The sequence below is a fragment of the Galleria mellonella genome, unplaced genomic scaffold (genome assembly GCF_026898425.1).
Source record: "Galleria mellonella isolate WM207_F2 unplaced genomic scaffold, CSIRO_AGI_GalMel_v1 utg64, whole genome shotgun sequence".
NCBI classification, from domain to species: Eukaryota; Metazoa; Arthropoda; class Insecta; order Lepidoptera; family Pyralidae; genus Galleria; species Galleria mellonella.
In genome coordinates, this window is record NW_026442133.1 from 7,347,730 (window position 1) to 7,371,617 (window position 23,888).

The 23,888-nt window shown below is 30.2% G+C and overlaps 1 protein-coding gene across 5 annotated transcripts; it reads right to left on the bottom strand.

Annotated features, from left to right (window-relative positions):
• Positions 1-23,139, bottom strand: LOC113512381 (uridine phosphorylase 1). Of its 5 annotated transcripts, none has more exons than XM_026896252.3 (10): positions 19,976-20,232; positions 15,863-16,053; positions 13,066-13,189; positions 11,842-12,003; positions 9,243-9,428; positions 8,944-9,082; positions 8,543-8,619; positions 8,301-8,417; positions 6,786-6,859; positions 1-6,087 (listed from the first exon to the last, which is right to left on the bottom strand). In XM_026896252.3, exons 2-10 carry the CDS (start codon positions 16,045-16,047, stop codon positions 5,979-5,981), a joined length of 1,173 nt encoding a protein of 390 aa, XP_026752053.2. In that variant the 5' UTR covers positions 16,048-16,053; positions 19,976-20,232; the 3' UTR covers positions 1-5,978. The 5 variants fall into 5 exon arrangements, with proteins under 5 accessions (XP_026752053.2, XP_031770742.2, XP_031770744.2 ...); XM_031914882.2 differs by having other exon boundaries at positions 20,132-20,199; XM_031914884.2 differs by lacking the exons at positions 15,863-16,053; positions 19,976-20,232 and adding an exon at positions 22,986-23,139.
• Positions 23,140-23,888: the final 749 nt, after the last annotated feature.

Genomic DNA, 23,888 nt, shown 5'->3' on the forward strand with positions numbered 1-23,888 from the left:
AAACTTATTTGCTCATTTATTAATAAGTATGTACTATATTATATATATGAATAACCAACAATGCAATGTACTTAACAATTTATATAGATATATTTAAGACTGACTTTATGATGTTAACGTTTCGATTAGGTACTTCTGCTGAACAACCTCTCTATCTTTGATGAATATGTTTTCACTTCAATTTACTGTCTAAATATATAAAACTAAATAATAACAAGCAATGCAAAGCAACAAAAAATATCAGTACATAATTTTTATATTATGTTACATGGATATAATTTATGTAAAGCGTTTAATTCGATTCTACGTCTGCAGTTTTTTAATTATTGATAACTGTTACATTAATAAGTATTCCTTCATATTGTATATTTCAACATATCTAGAAGGAATGTGGTGCCATGACACTATTTTAAACGAAATTATTTCAATACTTAATATTTTAATTTATTAAGTTAATAGATATAAGTAAATATATTGTGATTTTAAAGTATGTACATAAAAACTGTGGATTAAATATTGAGAAATACACACATATGTTTCTTAATGATATAATATTAATTAATTTTGCGCAAATTAGTGATATCTAAATACATTCGATTCGATAACTGTAATTGCAATAACATAAAATAGGTAGCTAGTAGACTACATTTATATCGTGTAGATATACTTATTACTAAACAAAGCATAATTAATATTTAGCAACACTTATTCTCGTATCATGAAACCGACGATAAAATCTACGACCAAATAAATATTAACCAATTGTAATGTCTTTGACCTTCATAAATTGATTGATCATTTCATCGTCTTGCTTATTTATATAAATTATAAGAAATTTACACTTTAAAATAAAACATAAGATGTTCAAGAATTTAAATTGATACCCGATCTATTATTATTATCAAGTAAGTCATTGTTTAAACAAAATAATTAATTACAAAATAATTACACTAATCATCAATTCATCCTTATTCCTAATCAACAGCAAACTTTTGACTTTAAGTGTGGCATATATTAGTAGAAAACGACATCGAATAATATTAAAAGTATGTATCTATTGTTCATATTACATTATTGTATATTTTAATCTAGGTCTTCTTTAATTAATAATAGTAATTACTTACAGTAATTATGAAAAGATGATGGATTAAATCTGTTACTTAAACTTTAATCAACATACATACATAAGTATGTATGTTGAATTTATTATCAAGGTATTGACAAATCATCCCATTTCTAATAGTTCCCATTACTTTTGATCGTGTTTATATATTTATTTTATTTTATATATATTATATTTCATTCACATTTCCACTCCATAATAATTATCGAAAAACAGTAATCTTGTGGTTGTGATTTGATACAATATATGTACGTGCATACGTACCTATTTCAAGTCCTGTTTAATATTTTGATAGATTTTAATTCTAAACAAATATAAATTTCGACCTAAGTATTATTAATATTTGGCTAATATTTTGATAGCTTACAATTAATCCTGTTGGCATAGGTATCAATTCGAATATTCAGATATGTATGAAGTTGGTACAACACCTTTAACAAAAGGTGAATTTTAATGAAAAATACTAAATTTTTACAAAGTTTTAGATACTTCCTATAGTTGCCCATATAAGTATATAAAAAACGATATTACTAACTCTATGATATACAAACACTCAGAAGCAGATATATATGGGTAGTTATTTTCTTGGTTTCACTATAAACATGGCATTTTCAATAAACTTCAAAAATGAGAATTAGGAATCAATGTTAATTTCAATGTTGAAAAATTACAATACATCGATACATCTGGTATATAAACTATTGTTGATATTATTCCGCATGCATATTTAGTCCAAAATCCAGTCCTAGTAATGATATCGTACGTTCATGAAACTGACCAATTCTCCCTACAACACAAATACCTAATACGTACTTTCATTCTTACTATATTAATCAATTGACAGACAAAGGTTTGCATAAATATTCACAAATTATTTTCATATTATACCATGAACAATATTATTGATGGACTTGTGATAATATGAATAGGTCATGTTTTGTATAATCCACCGTATCTATTCCTTAAACAACCATTTAATTATTTTGAAATCTTAAGTCGTTGTACCACATTTTGTCTGTACTGTATACCAAAAACTGATGAGTAATGTGTAGTATATTTTTATAAAAAAAAACCTTTCAACTTTACGGAGTTCCGTACTGAAATAGTTCCGTACTGAAGTAGTTACATAATTCTGTCACTTCGGACCTTTAATTCTTAAGTAAATTTGAACCCCTCCATTTGCTTTTATCTTAAAAAAGATAGGAACATCTTTTTTTAAACGATTTCCAAAAAAATTCTGAATAAGTTTGAATATTTTTATATACCTACTATAATCTGTTATCTGTCTACCGTTGGTGTTGTGGTTGATCATGGGCGGCGGTAATCACTTACTATCAGGTGAGCCGCATGCTTGTTTACCCCCTATGTTGTAAAAAAAGTCTAAGATACCTATGTAGATATACATATGTATATTATAAAATGGCAAATAAATCATTCAGTTCCATCATATTGAAAGTAGCAAGCGTTTTTTATAGATATAAACACCTATATGAATAATATAAAATATACTGTGAGGCCAATAGTGGACATCCCTCATGCGTTGTCACTTGCTATTTCGTTTTGTTACTTTCTTCATAAGTCTTTACACAAACATTATTATATTCACTTTATGCTATATAAGTAATATTTGGATAAGTAATTTCACGTGCCTAAATTACAATTATTTTTCAATTTAGGATTCTGTAGTGGACGACAAACAAAGTAAATAATAAATATCCAACATTCCACAAAACTTAGAAAATCCTCTAACAACACTTTGTGCATTATTTAATTAACAACAATTTAAAAACTTTTGGAAGCACATGGCATACAGATAATCATTTTGACAAACTATTTCTGTCGGCCCGATTAATAAATCCTTATAAAAATTATACCTTAGTACTTTCACCATAATGTTTTAACATCCTGAAAAACCTTTACAAATAATATATCTAAACATCTACAACGAGATAAGCTTGTACATTCTCTTGTAAATCTTATCATAATACAAACTATAAAATTTATTAGGGTTTCAACAATTTTGGATGTCTCAATCATGGCCGACAAATGAATTGTCCGTCATGGTCCTTAATTTTAATTTTATTAATAATTATAATATGTATTTTTAACTACTGCCTATATTTATCACAAATCTTTCTAACACAGGGTAAAACATAATAGCAAATTATAAAAATTATAATATAGAAATGGTACATTCTAAGGAAAATTACGCTATTACAACAAAATATTGTTAACTATGATTAGACCGTCCAAATAGGTATAAGTAGATCAAGTTTACGAAACTCAGTGAGAAAATTACTATTGATTATATTAGATATCAAAGTAGTAAATTAATTTATATGATATTTAACGCGTATTTAAACTGGACTTCTTATTTAAAAAAAAAATTGCGCAATTATAAATGTAAAAGTTAGACTTATGTATATTTAGTAACATGTACCTAATATTACGAGATAACAAAATTACTTTGATTTATTATGTAAGGTTGAATAAAGCTGTTGCCACAAAATATTTTTTTAAATTTCAGCTCTATATTTCTGGCATATTATCTATCTTTAATATATAGATAGATTAATTTACAAATACGAAATACTTAGATATGAGTTGATTATATTAAGTTAATAGGATGAATAAAGTGTATACATTAAAATTACAAATAATTCGTCCAATATATAGGTAATGAAAAACCGTAAATATAATAAGATATGACGGACTTATGGAATCTCATGAATTATCACTTTAGCCCTGATATGCTATCGAACTTGTATGTAAATCCATGCTTTGTGACATGCCATCGATTGTGAAAACCCGACCTAAGAAATAGTTATTTATTGTAATATATATAAAAATATTATATATTCCAATAATAGGATATTATTTTATATAATAATAGAATGATATTAAGTGCTCCCATAATGTAACTAATATACAAAATAAACAATACTAAATGTAAAAAAGACATTAAATGATTATACGAGTATATACCTAAAATAAATAATATTGAACGTATTATTACTTAGAAAGTTTATATATGCAAAAGAATATTTGATAAAGTATTCCTTTTTTACATGTCAACAGAAATAACTTCTATTAGGTCTTAGATAAATTTATTGGCACTTAATACTATTTGTGTACCCATTAGGTAATTCAGCTTCCATACGATCACAATGTGCCCTAAGTGCAGACATTTCAATTGTAACTATCATATATACCACTAATATACAACAAACAATACTTAACATACTGAAATGTTAGCTCTAAAATTTACTAATTAAAATAATAAATACACAGAAAATCCTTCCAAAACAGCCACACCGCGGTTTCTCAGAAAAACAACATTTACCTAATTCACAGAACACGTTTTTAAAAGTGGTCGTAACTCAGATGTGGAGTTCATATTTTCAACTTATTTATATTTTTGGTGTCTCTATATATATGGTAATATTGAAAATGCAGCAATTTTTAAACGAATGGAATTATGGCTGTTTACAATTTTTACAAATTGTAGCTAACGTGTTATATGTGGGTGAATATATTTTTACGATAATGGTAGCTAGTAAGTAATGTCGGTATATTTAACACCTATTATTTTAATAATCCTGTTGACATTCATTCCAGGAATCGTAGAAGATAATTATTAATAATAAAAGCAACCATTTTGTCTTTAGAGTTTGTCAGTTGAACTACTAATAAAATCATCTATAGGTACTTAGCGCAATTTACAACTCTTTTTTTTTATTAGAAAATTTATTGATATCTAATGTGTTTGTCGCGAGACGCGTATACTTTATTTTATTATTACCTAATTAATAAAATAACAAAGACAAATATAATAAAAACATAGAAAAGTGCCTATCTACGAACACACTTTTTAACTTGTAAAAAATTCACACTCTTAAAAATCTTTGCTACTTATTATAAATAAGTACATCAATGTTTAAAAAAAGCTAAAGACATAACAAATTATCACTATAACTGCAATCCGAAAGCACGGAAAGCTATTTGAATATTTTTATCTTACATATTTATACCATGAGTAAAAATATGTAAAAACATACCTGATATAAATTAAGTATACCTACTGATTAATAAAACCCATCAATAAGCCCAAATAAATTCCAAGCTTAACGTTAAAATAGTTTCTTACATGCAATTTTTTAAATATTTTCTTTTTTTAACTATATATCAAAAATTTTTCATTTAACCTTTAAGCATCGTGAATCTTTTAATTCTGAGATAAATACCTACAGGTGCAATAGTCCAGACTATACAGTACCACAAACAGTCAAGTAAAATAAAAAAGTTATATTCGAATCACTTAAAATAACAAGACTTCAATTAGGCTTACAACCCTTTTCCATTAGAGTATACGTAACAAAATTTTTAGCTTGTATAAATTGGAAAACAAAATTTATAAATTTTTACACTTATTTTTTTTTAATTATTGTAATTAAATAAAATCAGCTGGTTAAAGTTAATGTCAGAATTAGTAAACTTGACAGTCGTTTGTGCATGGAAAACACTTGATTCAGTATCAAGTCAAAATTTATGACTTTTAATAAGAAACTAGCCATTTTTCCACTAGGCCACGAGGAAAGTTTTTATTTCAAATTAATTACCGTTATATTAATTTGGGAAATTCTATTAGTATCTGTATAGTACTTATAATATTCAATATTGACATTACATGTATAATGTACTTCGTGTTGTAGAACAAAAAAACAGTATTTACTCTAAATTAAGCCGTTAAATCTTTAATTTCCAAGCTAATTTTAATAAGCATGACTCATAGTGGTACTTGTTAATTAAAGCATTATGAAACCACTACTAAAATATATAATTTGTGAAGTACACATTAATCGTAGTTCTCCGACTCCTGTTGCACCAACTTAAAACGACGTGGACTCTTCACAGCAACCGAGCCATGACCGTCTAATGACAAGCGACCCTTCATTTGAAGATATCTGTAAAGCGACAACATTGTACATACCAATATTATTAAAATATAAAAATCATGTTCTAATTATGCACTGAAATTTTTTTAAAAACAATAAGGCAACACTTATATTTAATGCCATACCAGAGCAAGTGCTTTACCACTGCTAGGTTACTGCTTAATATCATACGCTATAGGTATCTAACAAATACATCAACTTCCAAAGACAGCACAGGAAGTATGTCTATAACTAGTAAGTTGAAGCGGCTTCGCAAAGTTTATAGGCTATCCGTATTTTAACAATCAATGCTCCATCTAGATGTACTTATAATCCAAACTATTATTGTAACTAGATCAATCGAACAAGTACTTGGTAAATAGTGTTTGCTTTGAACTTTGAAAACATCTTAAATATTTCTCGCCAAAATTATTTCTAAATTGACAAAGTTCCAACAATAGAGAGAGCGAAAGTATTTAAAGTTGACAAAAAGGCGATAATTTGTAGGTTGGATGTATAAAATATTGACTCCTAAATTAATCTAATGTAAGTACTCATGCTTATTTCAATATCAATAGATATAATTTTTCACGAAACATAACTTTTGAATGTTCTTAATCTAAAAATCATCGATCGACAAATATATCTCCCATAAAACTAGATATAAAATTAGAGACAGTTTTGTTAGTTTTATTTACATTATAAACATATTGAAATATTCATAATACCTTTTAATATAGCGGCAAACAAGTTTCGTTGGGCGTTGTTGCCACTCGTCCAGTACTTCCTTAGGAGCTAGCACCTATAAATTTCATAAAATATTATATCAAAAAATAGTCGAGTTAATACATTAGGATTGGCTTTAATATTTTAATATTAATCTAGTCGACTAGGTAGTCAATATGGATGTTGTATCTGTTTGGAAAAAAAATCACACCCAATAAAAATAAAACTAAATGACCACTGCCTAAAGTAGCATTTACTTAACTTGCATTTTTAAAAATGGTCTAATTTTAATAACGAGAATGACTGTCGATTAGATTAAATCTAAAAAAATTGCTAATTCGGTTTTGTAAAGGAATTGACACCAAGTAGCTAGTAAATTGAAAAAGCTCGCGATCAAAATCTTCCCCCCGCTTCTCGGTCGCTTTACTTTGGTAGGCGTTGATTCGTTTTGAAACACCTAAACCGTCGACTAGCGCTTTGTTTCTGGATCGTATTGATAAATCCAGAATTCATCACCTATAACGATATCGTAAACACGCCAAGATAAGCCTGCTTCAAATTTGTCTCTCATATCATGGCACCATTCCAACTTTGCCTGCTTCTTAACATCGGTGAGGTTGTGCGGCACCCAGCGTGAAACTATCTTCCGCACCCGTAGATGCACGTATAGAATCTCGTGAAGGTTTCCTGATCCAATCTACAGTATATGCTAAATCTCTTGGTATGTACCTCGTCTATTATCTTGGACAAATTTTTTACTGCTAGCACGTTTTCTACCGTAACAGCCGTCAAAGGGCGACCACTTCATTCTTCATCCCTCAAAGTTAGTCGACCGCGCTTAAATTCATTATACCAACGGTACACGGTTGCCTATCGGTGAAGTCTATCGTATGATTCGTCCAGTTTCAGGCGACACTTAAAATCGTAAAAAAATCTTAGCGCGAAAATGTTCTCGACGCAAATCCATTTTTCAATGAGACACGTAATTTTAATAAGCTCGCAAAACATGTGGAGTTATTCACTAATAATACTATATTTTTTCTATCTACAAGTCTAATGAATATAGTTGGAACTAAAATGACTTTCACACCTTTATGTATAGGTATATTCCATACTTTTCAGTATACCTTTTATTACAAACTAGCTGTTTCCCGCTACTTTGCTTGCGTGATTCAGGGTTAAGATAAAATATATTCATGTACCAATTTCATTCAAATCTGTTCAACTGGAGGAAAAGATTGTTAGCAATGAAGAGGTTAGTCCTCATTGCTATCAATATACCCTATCAGATCGACCTCCACGCGGTTCTCCCTGGAAACCATGCTGACTAATTTAGCGTTGAGTTTGTCACGATAGTTTAATTGACCTGCCTTTTCATCTACAACAATCATCCCTGACTGGTGCACCGCTTGCGCGGGCAGGGCTACCATTACATTATCATTCATTAAAAAAACTCTATTCAGCTATTGGTACGTGAGTGAGCAACGAACATAGTAGAACTAGTAGGTTTATTATACCTGGTCACCCTTCAACCTATCGAGGAGCGTCACACATACGACTGCCGCTTTGATGCCGGCGTGATGAGTCAAGGCAGCAAACGCCAATGACTCCATCTCGATATTCACCACACCCGCCTTAAAAAAAATATTTATTATTTAACTACAACTATAACAATTAATTATATGAGGTTGCATTATTTAAAACATATGAATCAATAAAATTCGTGATGTATAAGGAAAGCAAAAGATACGATACAAACCTTGTGAATACTTTCTAAATACTCCATCTTGTCTGCTTCTGTAAAATCACAGAAGGCACCATCTAGACGACCTTGACCTGAAAATAACAAAACGAATTTCAAAATGACCTCGACACAATACTGAAAAAACTATTATTGGTCATCGTTATATTTAGCATATCACTTAATGTAAGAGAGCTTTAAATTTTTGTTTTTATTTAAAAAAAGAAATTAAACCGGGCCATAAACATGTAATGACCCTTATTCACCAATTAACTAATTAATATGAAATAAACAGCAAATTTTACACAATACGAGTAATATAGGATAAGGGAGACATAATATTATGAAAGTACTATGTTGATATAAATATCAAATTCATACAATTACCAAAATATTTTAGGTGCCGATTTTATACATACCCTCATAAAAATCATATGTGCACATGGTTTTGCCAGTAACAGTATCATATGGATCTTCGGGGTCTGCTAATGCTTTTAGCTCACGCGCTAGACGGCGGTCTAGTTTGGCCGGACGCTGTACGCTTTTACCTAATACAGTCTGAAATCACAAAATATATTTAGATATATAATTTTATTTAAAGGAAAACCATTTGTAATGGTCTGATATAAAGATAATATTGTACAAAATTATTATTGCATTCATTACATTACATTTCTATACATATAAAAAAACTAGTATAAGCTTATCAAAACCGTACCACATCTAGCACGTTCTTCAATGCTCCGTCCACTGCTTCTTCAGAAATCACTACGGTGCCACCCTCATAGCCAATACCACCACAAGTTCCGATTCTAAAGAACACAGGTTCCCGTACTTTGGCGTGGTACATTAGCTTAATGATTTCGTGGAGTAATATCCCCACAGAAGGTATACCCATGCCATGCTGAAAGCAAACATAAAATATCTTATTCCAAAAGTTTTTAACCACTGATATTTTACCTACAATACCTATTACTTTCAAATCAGATCATATTGGGGTCATTAGTGTACATATGGAGAATATTCTTAGAAACGAATAATCTTAAGAATATTCTTAGAAATACTGTGTGTTTTAATTTAATTTTTTTTATACCACTTAGAATGGCAAACAAGCTGACGACCCACCTGATAGAAAGTGGTAACCGTCGCCTATAGACATGAACAGTACCATGGACATAACAGAGTATACTGTTTCGCCCATGATACCTCCCATGCGTTGCCATTCCTGAGGACTCAGATGTTATTCCTCTGTACCCTATAAATTCACGCCATATCCCACCCTTCAAATCGAAACACAGCCATGCAAACACAACTGCTTCACGGTAGAAACATGAATGGGACAGAGGTACTCAAGCGATCGACTTTTGTACAAAGTCTCCCTCTGGTGATAATTTATGTAATAAAGTCACATCAAACGACTTCTAATTAGATATCTAATAAAAACCCAATTATTAGGCGTGAATTGCGATCTCATTACGAATATCATCATTACTGTTTAACATACTTGTAAATCTATTGACTTATCGGTGGACATATTAGTATTTCGTAATCAATATGCAGATTTATCCACAAAAATTTAAATAAATTTCATATTATAGTAAAAAAGTTTTTTATCCACTTTCCTTGTGCGATAGCACCTACTTGATATTGGAGTAAGAGGAAATAGATTTTTAGTAATAGAAAAGCCCAAAGTCCTTAATTCATTCATCTTTACACGGTTTCCCTTAGAACCCATTAGTTAATTCTTGATAAGTTCGTCAGGATCAGCCACTCGACCTGAAGAAAACAGGTCGTTTTCATCTTCACCAGACCTCGTAAATTTCATATTATAGTAAAAAAGTTTTTTATCACCCTTCTTGATATTGGAGTAAGAGGAAATAGATTTTTGATGCTCAGCCAGTGTATACCATTAGCGCAGGCAGGGTTACCATTATTATCATTAATAAAAAAAAATAGAGCATACACTCTCTACCAAATAACCAAAGAGCTTTCCGAGTTATCAAATGGGTTTTTTTTTTTCTAAAAGATAATATAAAATCTGACTGGGAAGTAAATAGATATAAATGAAACAGAGGTGATTGGTTGTTATATGCCTTTATCCATCATATTATTATGAATACGCAATACCTAAATTCTTACTTTTCTCAAAAGCGAATCAATATTTGAGAAAGTACTGGAAGCAAGAAACGATCAATCACGAATTTTAACGATGAAAGAAAATTAAATAGGTTATTATTTTTAGGGCATCCTTAACAATATTATCGTAGATGTACCTACTATACAAATACAGACTTACTACAATTTTTACTAATATTATAAATGTGAAAATGAATTTATTTGTTACCTTATAATGCCTTAACGGCTTCATCGATCACTATGCAATTTGGTATACTACTTTTGTCACGGTTAGTACCAAAACATATTTCGGCTACGTGACGAGTGGCAAGCAATAGGTAGTAACTCATAATTTTAAAGAGCTAGCTAGCTAGTTGATGCACTTTTTATCTAAGCTAAATACATATAATAATTGTAGATTTTCACCAATAAAAGGTATAAAATGTAATTTGGGCTACCTACCTACCTAATTTGGTATGATTCTTTTGAATGATATTAAGCTATATAATGTGATAATACTACGGAAACCTTACAAAATTATCAATTATTGTCATTATTGCTCCTTTTAAAAGTTCGCAATTCATATGGAATACCTGTAATTATATGTATTCGTGTCTCCGTACTCTTCAACAAATTATTAATTCAATATTCAAAATGTTTATTTATAAAAGTAAATAATAACTTATCTCAGAAAGCAGTTCAGGATACGATATGAGTGATATATTTGAAGAAGGTAAAAGCCCTTAAAATAAAAATAAAATAATTCAATACTTTAATTCTCAAAAAAGTAGCGATTTAAATTATTGAATTAAACCCAATATATTTTAAAAAGAAATACTAATTTCGAGTAAGATTCATTACGAGCATATGTGTTCTCCACACGTGCACTTGTTTCAGAATACTGCGTTTTTTTAATAGTTTAATAACTAACCCTAAAATATTTTATAATTCTATATTTTGTATTTGTGTTTAATTTTACTTATATTTTTCTTTTGATTTATTTATAAAATAAGGATGAGGTTATATAAAAAAAAAATCACGGATAATTATGTGATAAGCAGAGGGAACCAGCTGTTACGTGCATAAAGTCGTGGAAACTTTTTATCTTATACGTCATTAGAATTGTTAATGCTTTCCACTATCTCTGTTTAATTTATACAAATATACGAACATAACAATATGTGTGTGTCATATATACTTACACTAATTGAAAGCACAGGGCCAACTTTGTACATCGAGTACCGGTAGGAGAACTGACTGATGTCTTGTAACGTGGTGCCACATGGCAACTTGTGGCCAATCTCAGCCATGATTGTATAAGCAAACTGCTCCATACGTTTTGGTGTTCCGCCCATACACACGAACTACGAGCAAAAGGTTTATTTTATTCAGAGCTAAAACGCAGCCCATACTGAGAGCTAAGCTTAACTAACTAATTAACTGGAGAGGGGAAAAGGAATTGTCACAATGACCAGCGCCTTTATTGCTAGCAATATATACCCACTCAGGTCGATCTCCATGCGGTTTCCTCTAGAGACCGCCGTAATTAATGCTTAATGAATTCATCTAAAGGGGCTACCTGACCTGCTTCCATCCTTATCTATCATCGACCACTGGTACCTTGCCAGTGTGCATTTACGCCGCGCAGACGGGATTCATATTCCATTATCATCCATAAAAAAAACATCAATTACCTTAGTGAGCTATTTTAAAAAAAAACTTTCTGGGTTCACACAAAAACTAAGAACAAATTGCCGCACAAAGAAACTGGCATTGTCGAGTTACCTAACTCTCGTAAATCAGTTAGTTCATAGTGTAGTTAGCAATGTGAACTGACGTATGAAAAACGGCGCAGTTATGAATGCTAAATTGATAGTTAGGTTCGCTTAACTTAGCTCTCAGTATAGTTTGCAGTCGCAATCGAATCTTTCAATAGTAAATAAATCGTTAATAAAGCATAATTGTGTTTATAATAGATTAATCAATATATTATTAACCTATAAAATTATCACAATTTGCTTTTATAGCAATGACATCAGGGTGATAATCTTATCACGATCTAGAGTACCCTATATTATGTGTTTACATTTGCTATCAAACTGCAATTCTATGATGATTTGTATACAAATCGTATGTATGTACACTTCCAAGTAAATTTATATACACATCTACACACACAAACAGTATCACAAAACTGTTATTTGGCCATTTCTCAAAAATACTATCTTTAGTGGTCCTATTTCCAGGAAGGGGAACACATTTTTAAAATACCTATTATTTTTTGTCCTTTTTTTATACCACTGAGGTGGCAAACAAGCATACGACCCACCTGATGGTAAGCGGTTACCGTAGTCTTACAATTATGAATATATTTTCCGCGCTTAATTTAAGAATTTATGTTTAAAAAAATTTGATAGAATACAAACCTTTACGTCACCAAACATTTCCACAAGATCGTGGGATCCACTACCGAGGGCCAGATGATATAGTATATCTTGGTCCATGAGCTCGATGTTGGGATTACGAAGCCGGACTGTTCCATCAGGATACCTATTGTACATAAGAAAAAAGAGGTTACTATTTACTGAAAAATAAACGTAAGTTAATGCTATCTTAGGCTATTACGTAAGTATTTATTTCATTTTTCATTTAATATTGTACGAGTATGAGCAGAATTGACCGTTGAATCTTTGAGAATAAAAAACTTACTAATAAGTTATATTTCCAGCTAAATGGCGACTCAGTAAGTTGATAAAGCAACTAATATTTATTACTTTGATTTATTTTTTATTAACCATATTACATTACATTAGCATCCCAGTCAATCTTTAGAAAATCAAAAACGTAATTATACGGTAAAATATTGAAAATTAAATACTATTATACTAAGATGGCAAACAATTCGTTACAAGTCTTAAATACTGTATATCTATCTTCTCTTGCGATAGAACAGGGATAATAGAGTATGTTAGATTGGACATCCCTGAAAAATATTTCGTACAATGATCAAATTTGTCGCAGCATAATCAAAGTATTTCAGTTTAAAATTCATTACAGAGCTTGACTTAAAATATATCTGAAGTTAAACGTAACAGATTTTTGTTTACTAATTTTATTATAGATCATTTAAATTCAATAATCTTAGTAAACATAATTTTGGCGCCAAAAAACCCGTAATCATAATCAATGCAAAAAAAATTAACTCGCTATGTAAACTTTAAAGCAAAATTACTAATCAACAATATGAAGAAAAAATTTGTGTAAATAATAATCTTTATCTATATTCACCTAAAAAATATCATACTTCTATGGCCTATTGTCCTAAGAGTTCACATTGTCAATGATGTTTTTTTTCTGAAATATAGTTTTATATGATACCGTATGAGGCTACATAGTCGTATGAGGAAGCTCTAAATCCTTTCTAGTGCATATAGAATTCTCCATAGAGAATTCTCTATTTATGTGAAAACTAAACTAAGTAGTGTAGACAATATCAAAGTTCCATTTTAAAAATCTATTATTTATTAATAACATACATTCATTTGTAATACTATTTTTTTAAATTCTTTATTTGCATGTTAAAACATACCTAGGTATATACTCGTATATATATGAGTATAATATGGACTCTTATGAGAAAAAATATAATTAGTTATAGGCCCTAGTGAAAGCAATACAGAGTGTATTTTAGTGTTATCGTTAGAGTATAAATAGAGCATCATCCCTCTTTAATAGGTATATATAACCTCGCCACTATGTTTTATAGTAAAAAAATGGAAAAACCTATTCTATTTTTTTTTCCGGAGTCAGTTGGGTTTTTAAGGGTGATTTTTTTTATTGATACGCAATTCGTTTCGAATTCTATCAAGAGACCGAAATAAAAATGTTTGCAAAGGATATAAAGTGACCGATATTACAACCGATCTGTTATGTAAAATGGCAATAGGCTAACTACACAACTCAAAGAACCGATAACAGATGGGATATAGTGATTCTATAGTGGCAACCCCACACTTCTAAAAGCAGTGTAAGGCATACGTAGTACCTATATGTATGTGAAATCTAAGTAAATGGTAAACAACTAACTAAGCGTTAGTTTTAAATAGTAAAAACGTTGAAAAAATGGAAGTTTGCAGGTACCTAGGGAGGCTTACATTTACCTATAACGTTCGGATAAAATATGGAGAAATAAAGAAATCTCCAAAACTCACTCGATCAAGTTTTGATCTGGGGCGACCGCAATCTTGTTCACTTCAACCCTAAGAAGACACAAGTCTGCACGTTCACCGCAAAAAAGACACCATTTGTCGTATCAGGAGATACAGGACACGTGACACTTTCAGGGCACTTCCCTCGATAATAAGTCGAATCTAGGGATTCTTGGCGTCGATATATCTAGCGACGTCTCCAGTTTTGCGGACATCTGGAGGAAAAAGCTAAGTTAGCTTTCAAAAAGTTGGGGGTGCTTAATAGGGTGAGACGGTATTTCACGCCGGAACACCGCCTGAAATTGTATAAAGCTCAAATGAGGCCACATATGGAATACTGTTCTCACCTATGGGCAGCAGCGCCACAGTACCAACTCCTTCCGTTAGACCGCATTCAAAGCCGGGCAGCTCGAATTGTTAACGATTGGCGCCTTACTGTTCGGCTCGACCCACTGAAACTGCGCAGAGATGTTGCATCTCTGTGCATCTTCTATCGAATTTATCATGGGGAGTGCTCTGAGGAATTGTTCGGATTGATATCTGCTGCTGATTTTCACCATCGTACAACCCGCCATAAATTAAAATTTCATCTCAACCATCTGGACGAGTGGCGGTTCTCCACTGTGCGTTTTTTAAGGCACTTTCTTCCACGCACAACCACTCTTTGGAATCAACTTTCAGCAGCAATATTTCTGAACCGATACGACAACATAACCTTCAAGAAAAGAGAAAGAAAAAAGAAAGAATGATCATGGGCGGCGGTAATCACTTACCACAAGGTGAGCCGCATGCTCGCTTGCCTCCTGTGTTGTAAAAAAAACTGGCATATATGCACGAGCTATAAAAGTGGATAAATCAAACGTATGCAAGCTTTTCGTACTCAGTTCCCTCTACCTACCTGGCAAAATGTTGTTGTGATAAAATAAATAAGTATAAATAAAAATACAAGCGACGATAATCGCGTACATTTTGGTTTAATTATAAAAATAAAATAAATAAAAGAAAAATAAATAACCTAACAACATCTGGGTGCACTGGTTCGCAGTCATCGACGATATGTTCGTCCTCGTCGGTGTCATACGTCTTCCTGTGTGGGTGACGCTCATTGAATTCAGCGGGCGATTTACGCAGCTTCACGTCGCAATCAACGTTATGTTCTGTACGGCCACTCGACACGTCCACTTCGCAGTTACACGGCATCGTCGACTATTTAGATAATTTTAAATTATTTTAATTGCACAAAATAGTCTGATTGACTTACATGTATTTTTGTCAAAAATAAACTTCAGTTCCCAGAATGAAATAATATGAAATGAAATTGTCTAGTGGCAGCAATCCATAATAGCCAATGCAATTTCGTTTTGCATCAGAGATAGATAAGAATATGTACTTTAAAATAATAATCAAAATATGAATTTATATTCTAAATCTAAATCTCAACTTATTCCATTATGATCAAAAAAACTTATGTACTTTGCTACTACCTTATAAATATATAAAATATACTATTATAGAAATTCAGTGAAATTAACATAAACATACTTTTGAGATCGAACGTGCAATCATTAGAAGATGAATCGCTGCACCAACATGTAACCAGTAAGACCTCTATTGATGGTATCTACTTATAGTGTAATGATTTTATCTGAGCAAGTAGTTATCATTATCTACCTACATGTAACTGTCTGATATGTAGCTCTGCGACCAGTAAATAGAACATCTACTCTACTAGTGATACAATTAGGAAAGCCACGTGTACATGCGACAACTCGGAGCCTTTTAATATATCACACTAAACAAGAAAACAAGATATTTTTATTGTAATTGTTTAATACAACACAGAATTATAATAATTAACTTTTGACCTATTAAAAATAAAATAAATATAAAACAACTATACTATAATTTTAATAAAAATATATTTAAGAATAGTCTATCAATATAATACATGTATAATTATTATTATTATATAAACTAGTTAAATAAAAATTTTTGGAAATAGTATAAGTATTTTCACATAACTTATGATGTTCTACTACCAAGATCCAACAATCTCTATCATCGACACAATTTAATTTCAACATTAACATAATTTATTATTTTATACCTACTATAAAATTGATGACAGATGTAAATCTTTTTCATTAGTCTCAAAAACGTAATTGTTATTAGGAATAATATAGTAATGCAATATTATGTGATTAAAATTATTTGGCTAAAATTATATCGCTATAGGTTATCAGTAGATACTCTATCGGTCAAGTTTAACTCAGAAAACAGCTGTACATGTTTCCTATTAAATATTTACAAATAATACCCTCAAGGCTCGCTTAACTCATTTCAGTTAGCAAATAAACGACAATTTGCAGCTGCGATATGTCAAAGCTGATACAAACATAGGTATCTATAATGTTTGAACAACCTACGATAAGTACCTAGACTATGTACTTTTTTCTAATGATTTCACTACGCAACTATGTTTTGATTATAAAGTGTTTGTAAAGGTGTGCTTGTTGATAGCGTACTTATATACCTACAACGTACCTAAATAAATGCACTTAGTAAAAGGTCCCAGCATATATAAGTATATATAAGTATATATATATATATATATATATATATATATATATATATATATATATATATATATATATATATATATATATATATATATATATATATATATATATATATATATATATATATATATATATATATATATATATATATATATATATATTATATTATATTAGTATAAAGTTAGTAAAGATAGGTCTAGAGAAAAGCGCCCCCGGAATATATATATATATATATATATATATATATATATATACCTAAAAATGAAAGATTTTTTATTCTGATTGCAACTTTATAATTGATCGCAAGTACTATTGAGTCTATATTCATACTAGTAGAGACATCGGGGCCGATTCTTTGACGCTTTTCTCTAGACCTATCTTAAAATTAATATTTGAGTTTGATAGTTACACCAAAATACTTTTTATGGACCACCATATATCAAATTAATAAAAATTTTAACTAAAATGTAGTAGAAATTTCATTAATATTAGTCCTTAAGGTAAAGGTTTCGCTATGGTCTCAAATTAAAATTTTCATTTAAAAAATAAATTTAGATAATGGTGCCACAGAATCTACCTCATTATGTAAGTTAAATTTCCACCGTTCGCTTACATTTTTTTATATCCAAAAACGAGCATATAAAATCGTTTGATCTCTTTAGTACTGAAGAAAGTAGTGAGTTGTTGTTGTTTGTTTAGATTGAATAAATACTTTCTTTATACTTTTGTTGTTACTAGAAAGTAAATAATATCGTTTACACTTAAGTCAGTTAGTGAATCGGTGCGCTGGCAGATAGATATAATTAAACTTTTTCAATTTGCTTCTCATGGCAGTTTACACCATAACGTGACACACAAGGCAACCGTCTGTTAAAATATAATACTACCTAGTCAGTTAATTATTGTTGACAGAAAAGATCTCACAATTTTTTACATTTTATTCGCATCAATCGTAGCGGTTAAATCGAGTCATGTTGTGTTATTTATTTTTTATTTCGTTGCCATATGTATAATTTTCAGCAAGTAATAATATTAACGAGATTCAAATCATAGATAAAAATAAAAACCGATAAAATTGTTATTAATAATATATATATATATAGACATACATTTTAAAGATTGGGAATGACACCTCAACTAAGAACCTACCTCAACTAACTACCTAGACCTACGGTCGTACCTTATTCCTAAAAAACCCTTAAAAAACTAATGGCGACTTACAAAAGTACCTCAATATATTATATTTTCTGTAAATATTTTCTGGTAAACCTAGCTTAATTAACGCCGTCATATCACAGAATACTGCGGATACCTTACATATTTATAACTTTCATATATAAGTTCATGCTTAAATGGAAACTTTACAGCAACTTGAGGATTTTTAAAAATATTAATTATTAATAAACATATTGACAATACATAACGCAAATATTAAAAATGTTAAAAGCTTTTATTTTCACACCAGAAAATAATTACCCATATACCTAAAGGTCACTTGCTTATTTACTATCTTATAACGAACAATATTAGTCCTCGTACTTGTTAATGTATTTATTCCATTCATTCTCAAACTTAATAAAGTAAAAACTTATAGACACCTAAGTAATAAACATATAAGTATATTAGTAGCAATGTTTTTACTTTGCATTTGTTTTATTGGTTTTCCCTAATAGTTTTAAGTAGGTAATTCCAATATAACCACTTGTCAAAAATAACTTGCTGTGAATGTTGTGCTACAAGTCTGTCTTATGAATTAAATATATTTGTAAAGACAAAAGCCGTTAACAAATCTAATAACCTAGCCGGTCGTAAGCTCGTCCTTTGTCACGTTTTTCTATTGTAATCAATGTTTTTGTTCCAAATAAAGAATTATTATTATTATTATTATATCGCATTTATATTAAAAACTACCAAGTATAAAAATTCAAAAACTAGAGTGAAATAAAGAGGAAATAAAATGTCGTTTTTTTATTTTCATTTAGAACAATTTAAAATGGAAATAAAAGATTTCGACCTAATTAGAAATATGCCTAATATACGAATATTTCAGTACAGTACCACTATACTTTCTATTATATTTTTCAGTATTCATTCTCTCTGAATTATTTATTATCACGACCCATGTTATTATTATTTTGTTTAGATTTACTTTTAACAATTCTTGTTACTTTTAACATTTTTTGTTTCACGAAAAAATAATTTCATCCTTGAAACATATAGTATAATAACAACAAAGGTGTAAATATTTAAATTATTAAAGAATACTCAAAATCGGTAAATTATAACATACAAAAAAACTACATGTGTAATCCAATTGAAGTCTTCCTGACTAGCCTGACATTCTTGATTTTCCTAATAAAATTATTATTATAAGTACTTGTAATTTTTGTTAATTTATTGTGATACTTACAAGTAAATATAATTAATAATATATTTTAAAATCTTAAACAAAAATAGAAGTTTACTATAATCTCTTGATTGCATTTAAAGGAAAAATGGAATGTGCAGATTTACATTATGTCGTTGTCCTTGTATTGATAAATACTCACTTTCAAAGCGTAATGTCGCACGGAAATATTTACACAATTTAATAATATAAAATAAAAAATAAACAAGAATAACACACGTAACGCTCACTAGCTGTTTGCCACGTATTATCAGATCAGCTTTCAAATATCAAGTAGTTAGTTTGCTATAATAATTACGAGCAATAACAGACGTCGAAATGATGTACGATCGCAACTGTAATGTCATCTGATACAACGTGCGAAGTCGCCATCCATTGAGCGCGGACTACTGTGGTATTATCAAATGAACAATGAAGGAAGCCTCTCTACTCAACTGCCAGCATACAGTCAAGCGATTTTAACGGGGTTCACAGAATAGGTATTTACTGTATACTCGTTTCGAAGAAATCAAGATCGTATACTTACATGATATTAACGTTAACATTGTTACAACGATGATGTCGATTGGCGCCATTTCTCTAAACCTATCTCTAAAATTAAAAACTCAATTCAAGATCATAGCGAAATTTTTATTCTAATGAAAAAAATATTATAAATATAGCTTATGATGGTCCATAAAAGAGTAATTTTGCGAAATTGTAAATTAAAATATTAGGCTAAGTTTATAGGAATGGCACCTATTGACATCATTGTTGTAACAATGTCAACGTTAACGTCATGTAAGTATACGATCTTGATTTTTTATTTTACCATAATTTAACAAAATTAATGATTACATTTTTGCTGCTCAATTTTTTTTAGTATGTATGCATACATACAATATATACAATGATTTTTCAGAGATTTTTTAAGTTGTACGAATGTTTCTTATTTTTATGTGAAATAATTTGCTTACGAGACACTCCCATGATATTGTTTTTATTGTGAGTTGGTAATACGTTTTTAAATAATATTATGACCTTAACTATTGATAGTAGAGTTATCAACCGAAAGAAGGTACAATGTAATTGAAAAAACTTTCTTAAAAGGGCCGTTGCACTACCGCTATAGGTAACTGTCAAGCTATTGTTATCTTACGATCAACACAATGTACCTATTATAAGAGATCACCTGGAGATTTTTATTATTCATACTACCAACTACCACATGCACAATAATTAAAGATTGTGTCCCACAAAAAAAGTCGAATTCAATTGTGCCAAAACCAGTTATTTTGATCTAAAAACTGAATTGATTTTCATTAAATTCCCATGATGCCAATTTGTTATATTGTTTCAGGTAAAAAAAAGAATTTTCCAAATCGATTTAGAACTAACGGATTTATGAGGTGACAAACATAAAAAATGAACCGATATCAACAACATTCTTCTTTTTTAAGTCGGTTGAAAATTCTATATATCTTTGATAAAGATTTCTTTACATCATCATTGACACAGGAAGAACAATAGATCTTATAAGAATATTCTATGAACGGCCCTTTCTTGTCATAATTGGAATTAATATTTTCGTACTTAATTACAAACGCATGTCAAAACAACGTGTACCTATGTATCAATATTGAATTATCTATCACCTTTCTGATTATTTTAAAAACACTTTACGAAATTGATTGGTTCAGGAGATGACAGTACCATAAAACTATAGAAATTATCTGTATCTGGAATGGCAACGCATGAAAGGTATCTTTTTTTTTTATTTTATTTGTTTCGCTGTTTTTCTTATTTATATGGACGAAACAGTATATTCTGGCATGTCCATGGGACTGTTCATGTCTATAGCCGATTGTTACCACTTTCCATCAGGTGGGTGGGTCAGCTTTTTTGCCATTCTAAGTGGCATAAAAAAAAAGTTATACCTCAGGCAGGAGCGCTTTGTAACATACATTCCAACGGGAATACTTGTTTATAATATTATATTTTGATGTACTTTTCTTCATAAAAAATGCACAACATCCATGCATACATATTAATTGACAATGAATTTCGCTACAATTTGCACACTATGTTCTTCTAAATTGAGCACCCATTTATTTATTGTGACGCACAACTACTGGTATTTAACGCTCAGCGATCACAACGAATTTTTTTTAACACCATGGCTCATAGCCGTCGGGTACAAAATTATTAACGTCTCCTTATTTATTAATGGGCGCCACTTTATACGTTTTATAATAGTAGGTAAAACATAATACAAACCAATTAGGTAATTGTATTATAAATAGGTCTTATGTAGTATAAGGTCTTATACTGTGGCAACACACAGATATTTCATTAAAAGTTGTCTGTGCCTGTATAAAACCTAACAAGGAATGTTTGAAAATTCAAAACACGATAAACATGGATGCTTGATACACACGTGTTATTACTTGTTAATAATACGGATACGACCTATATACTTGTATACTTTAAATAACAATTTGAATGCTCTAAAAATTTATTTTTCGTTCTGATCCTGATTTATAGTACAAAAAAAATATTAGAAAGACGAAATAAATATCATAATGAGTCTTTATATAAAAGTCATTTGCAGAGTTACCTCTACACTACTCGTATTAGGGAAGCCAAGCAGTGGCGTACGCATAGGTTTATTTCTATTTCAATGTGAAATATGACAATAAAATTAAAGGATACGGAGGTATAACCGTTAATCCTCACAAATTATAACACTTGAAGAGTACCATAGATATCACAATATATTCTCTAAAGTCTATGATGTTGGCCCTGTATATTGGATATATTAATACTTTTCATGAGGTAGACCGCCAGCTCGTTATTCCAAGTCACATAAAAAAAATAAAGTTTCACGATGGGTACAAGCAGAAGTAGTACCTGTTACATAGGTATATTTAATTATTTCAGAAATTCTTTTCTTGGGCACATTTCATTTGTTTCCTAATTTTCTAAATACATTAGCCATAATACCTATAAATCTACATAAATCATAACTGTAGTGGTTTTTGAGTTATAGGTAAGTACTTATCCAATTGACGTTTAACAAATAAATTAATAGATGTTATCATATAATTAGGAAATATACCAATATCCAACGTCTACCGAACTCAATAAACATTAAAGATTCGATAAATACTTACTCATCGCGAAGTTCATCTTTATCGAAGGACATCGTAAAAAGCACTGTAACTATACACTATATCAAATAATTAACTTGGTGACCGATATTCGTTGTACAAAACGGTGTGGATCGATGGGTGCTACGGTAAAAACAGGCTAAGGGCGACTGTTTGCTGTCAACAAGGGTTTCCCATCCAGCCTCGATAGGGTGCGGGCGGGTCGTGAAACTTGCGCAGAGGCTTTGCGCGTAGACACCAACGCCGCTTAATACAATATATGTACCTATACTTATGTTATACATACAAATTATTGTAAGACGTCGCCCATATTGTATAGGATTAATAAACACGAGGGAAATGCAGTCCGGAGAAGGCCACAATCCATTGAATGAAGAAGTTAAAAATACAAATTATGTGACAGGTACTTGTGATAGACCTACTGGATTATAAATATGGCTTTGCCATACAAATGTGAAAATAGCAACGAAGATTTTTCATGACACATTTGAAAAAATGTACCAAGAAAATCCTAGTGAGACATCAGATAACGATAGAGAAGCCGTAAAAACAAACGTACCTATATATGATTTTGCTTGGCAAAAAATTCCAATCTTAACAATTGGTATGGGACGAACACGGGAGTAAACCCTGTCAATCACGGTATCAATTTAGAATTGGTGGCTATATCACGTAACATAGACAAAAAGTATCAAACTAAAAACTATTGAAAATACTCCTTTTTTTAAATTGAATGAAAATAATTTTACATTAGATAAACAGATTTGCGAATAAGTAGGTATAATTTAATTTCACATTAAACAAAATATTTTTATGTTTTTTATAATATAATGATTTGACAAAATAATGAGAGGGTATTAGTCCTTAAAAATGGCAACGCATGAAAAGTATCATGGGCGACATAGT

Coding starts and splice junctions, on each gene's coding strand:
- LOC113512381 (XM_026896252.3), bottom strand. CDS start 16,047: ATGCCGTGTAACTGCGAAGTGGACGTGTCGAGTGGCCGTACAGAACAT. Junction 8,418..8,542: donor ATTTAGAAAGTATTCACAAG/GTTTGTATCGTA, acceptor ATTTTTTTTAAG/GCGGGTGTGGTGAATATCGA. Junction 6,860..8,300: donor ATAGGTTGAAGGGTGACCAG/GTATAATAAACC, acceptor TGAAATTTATAG/GTGCTAGCTCCTAAGGAAGT.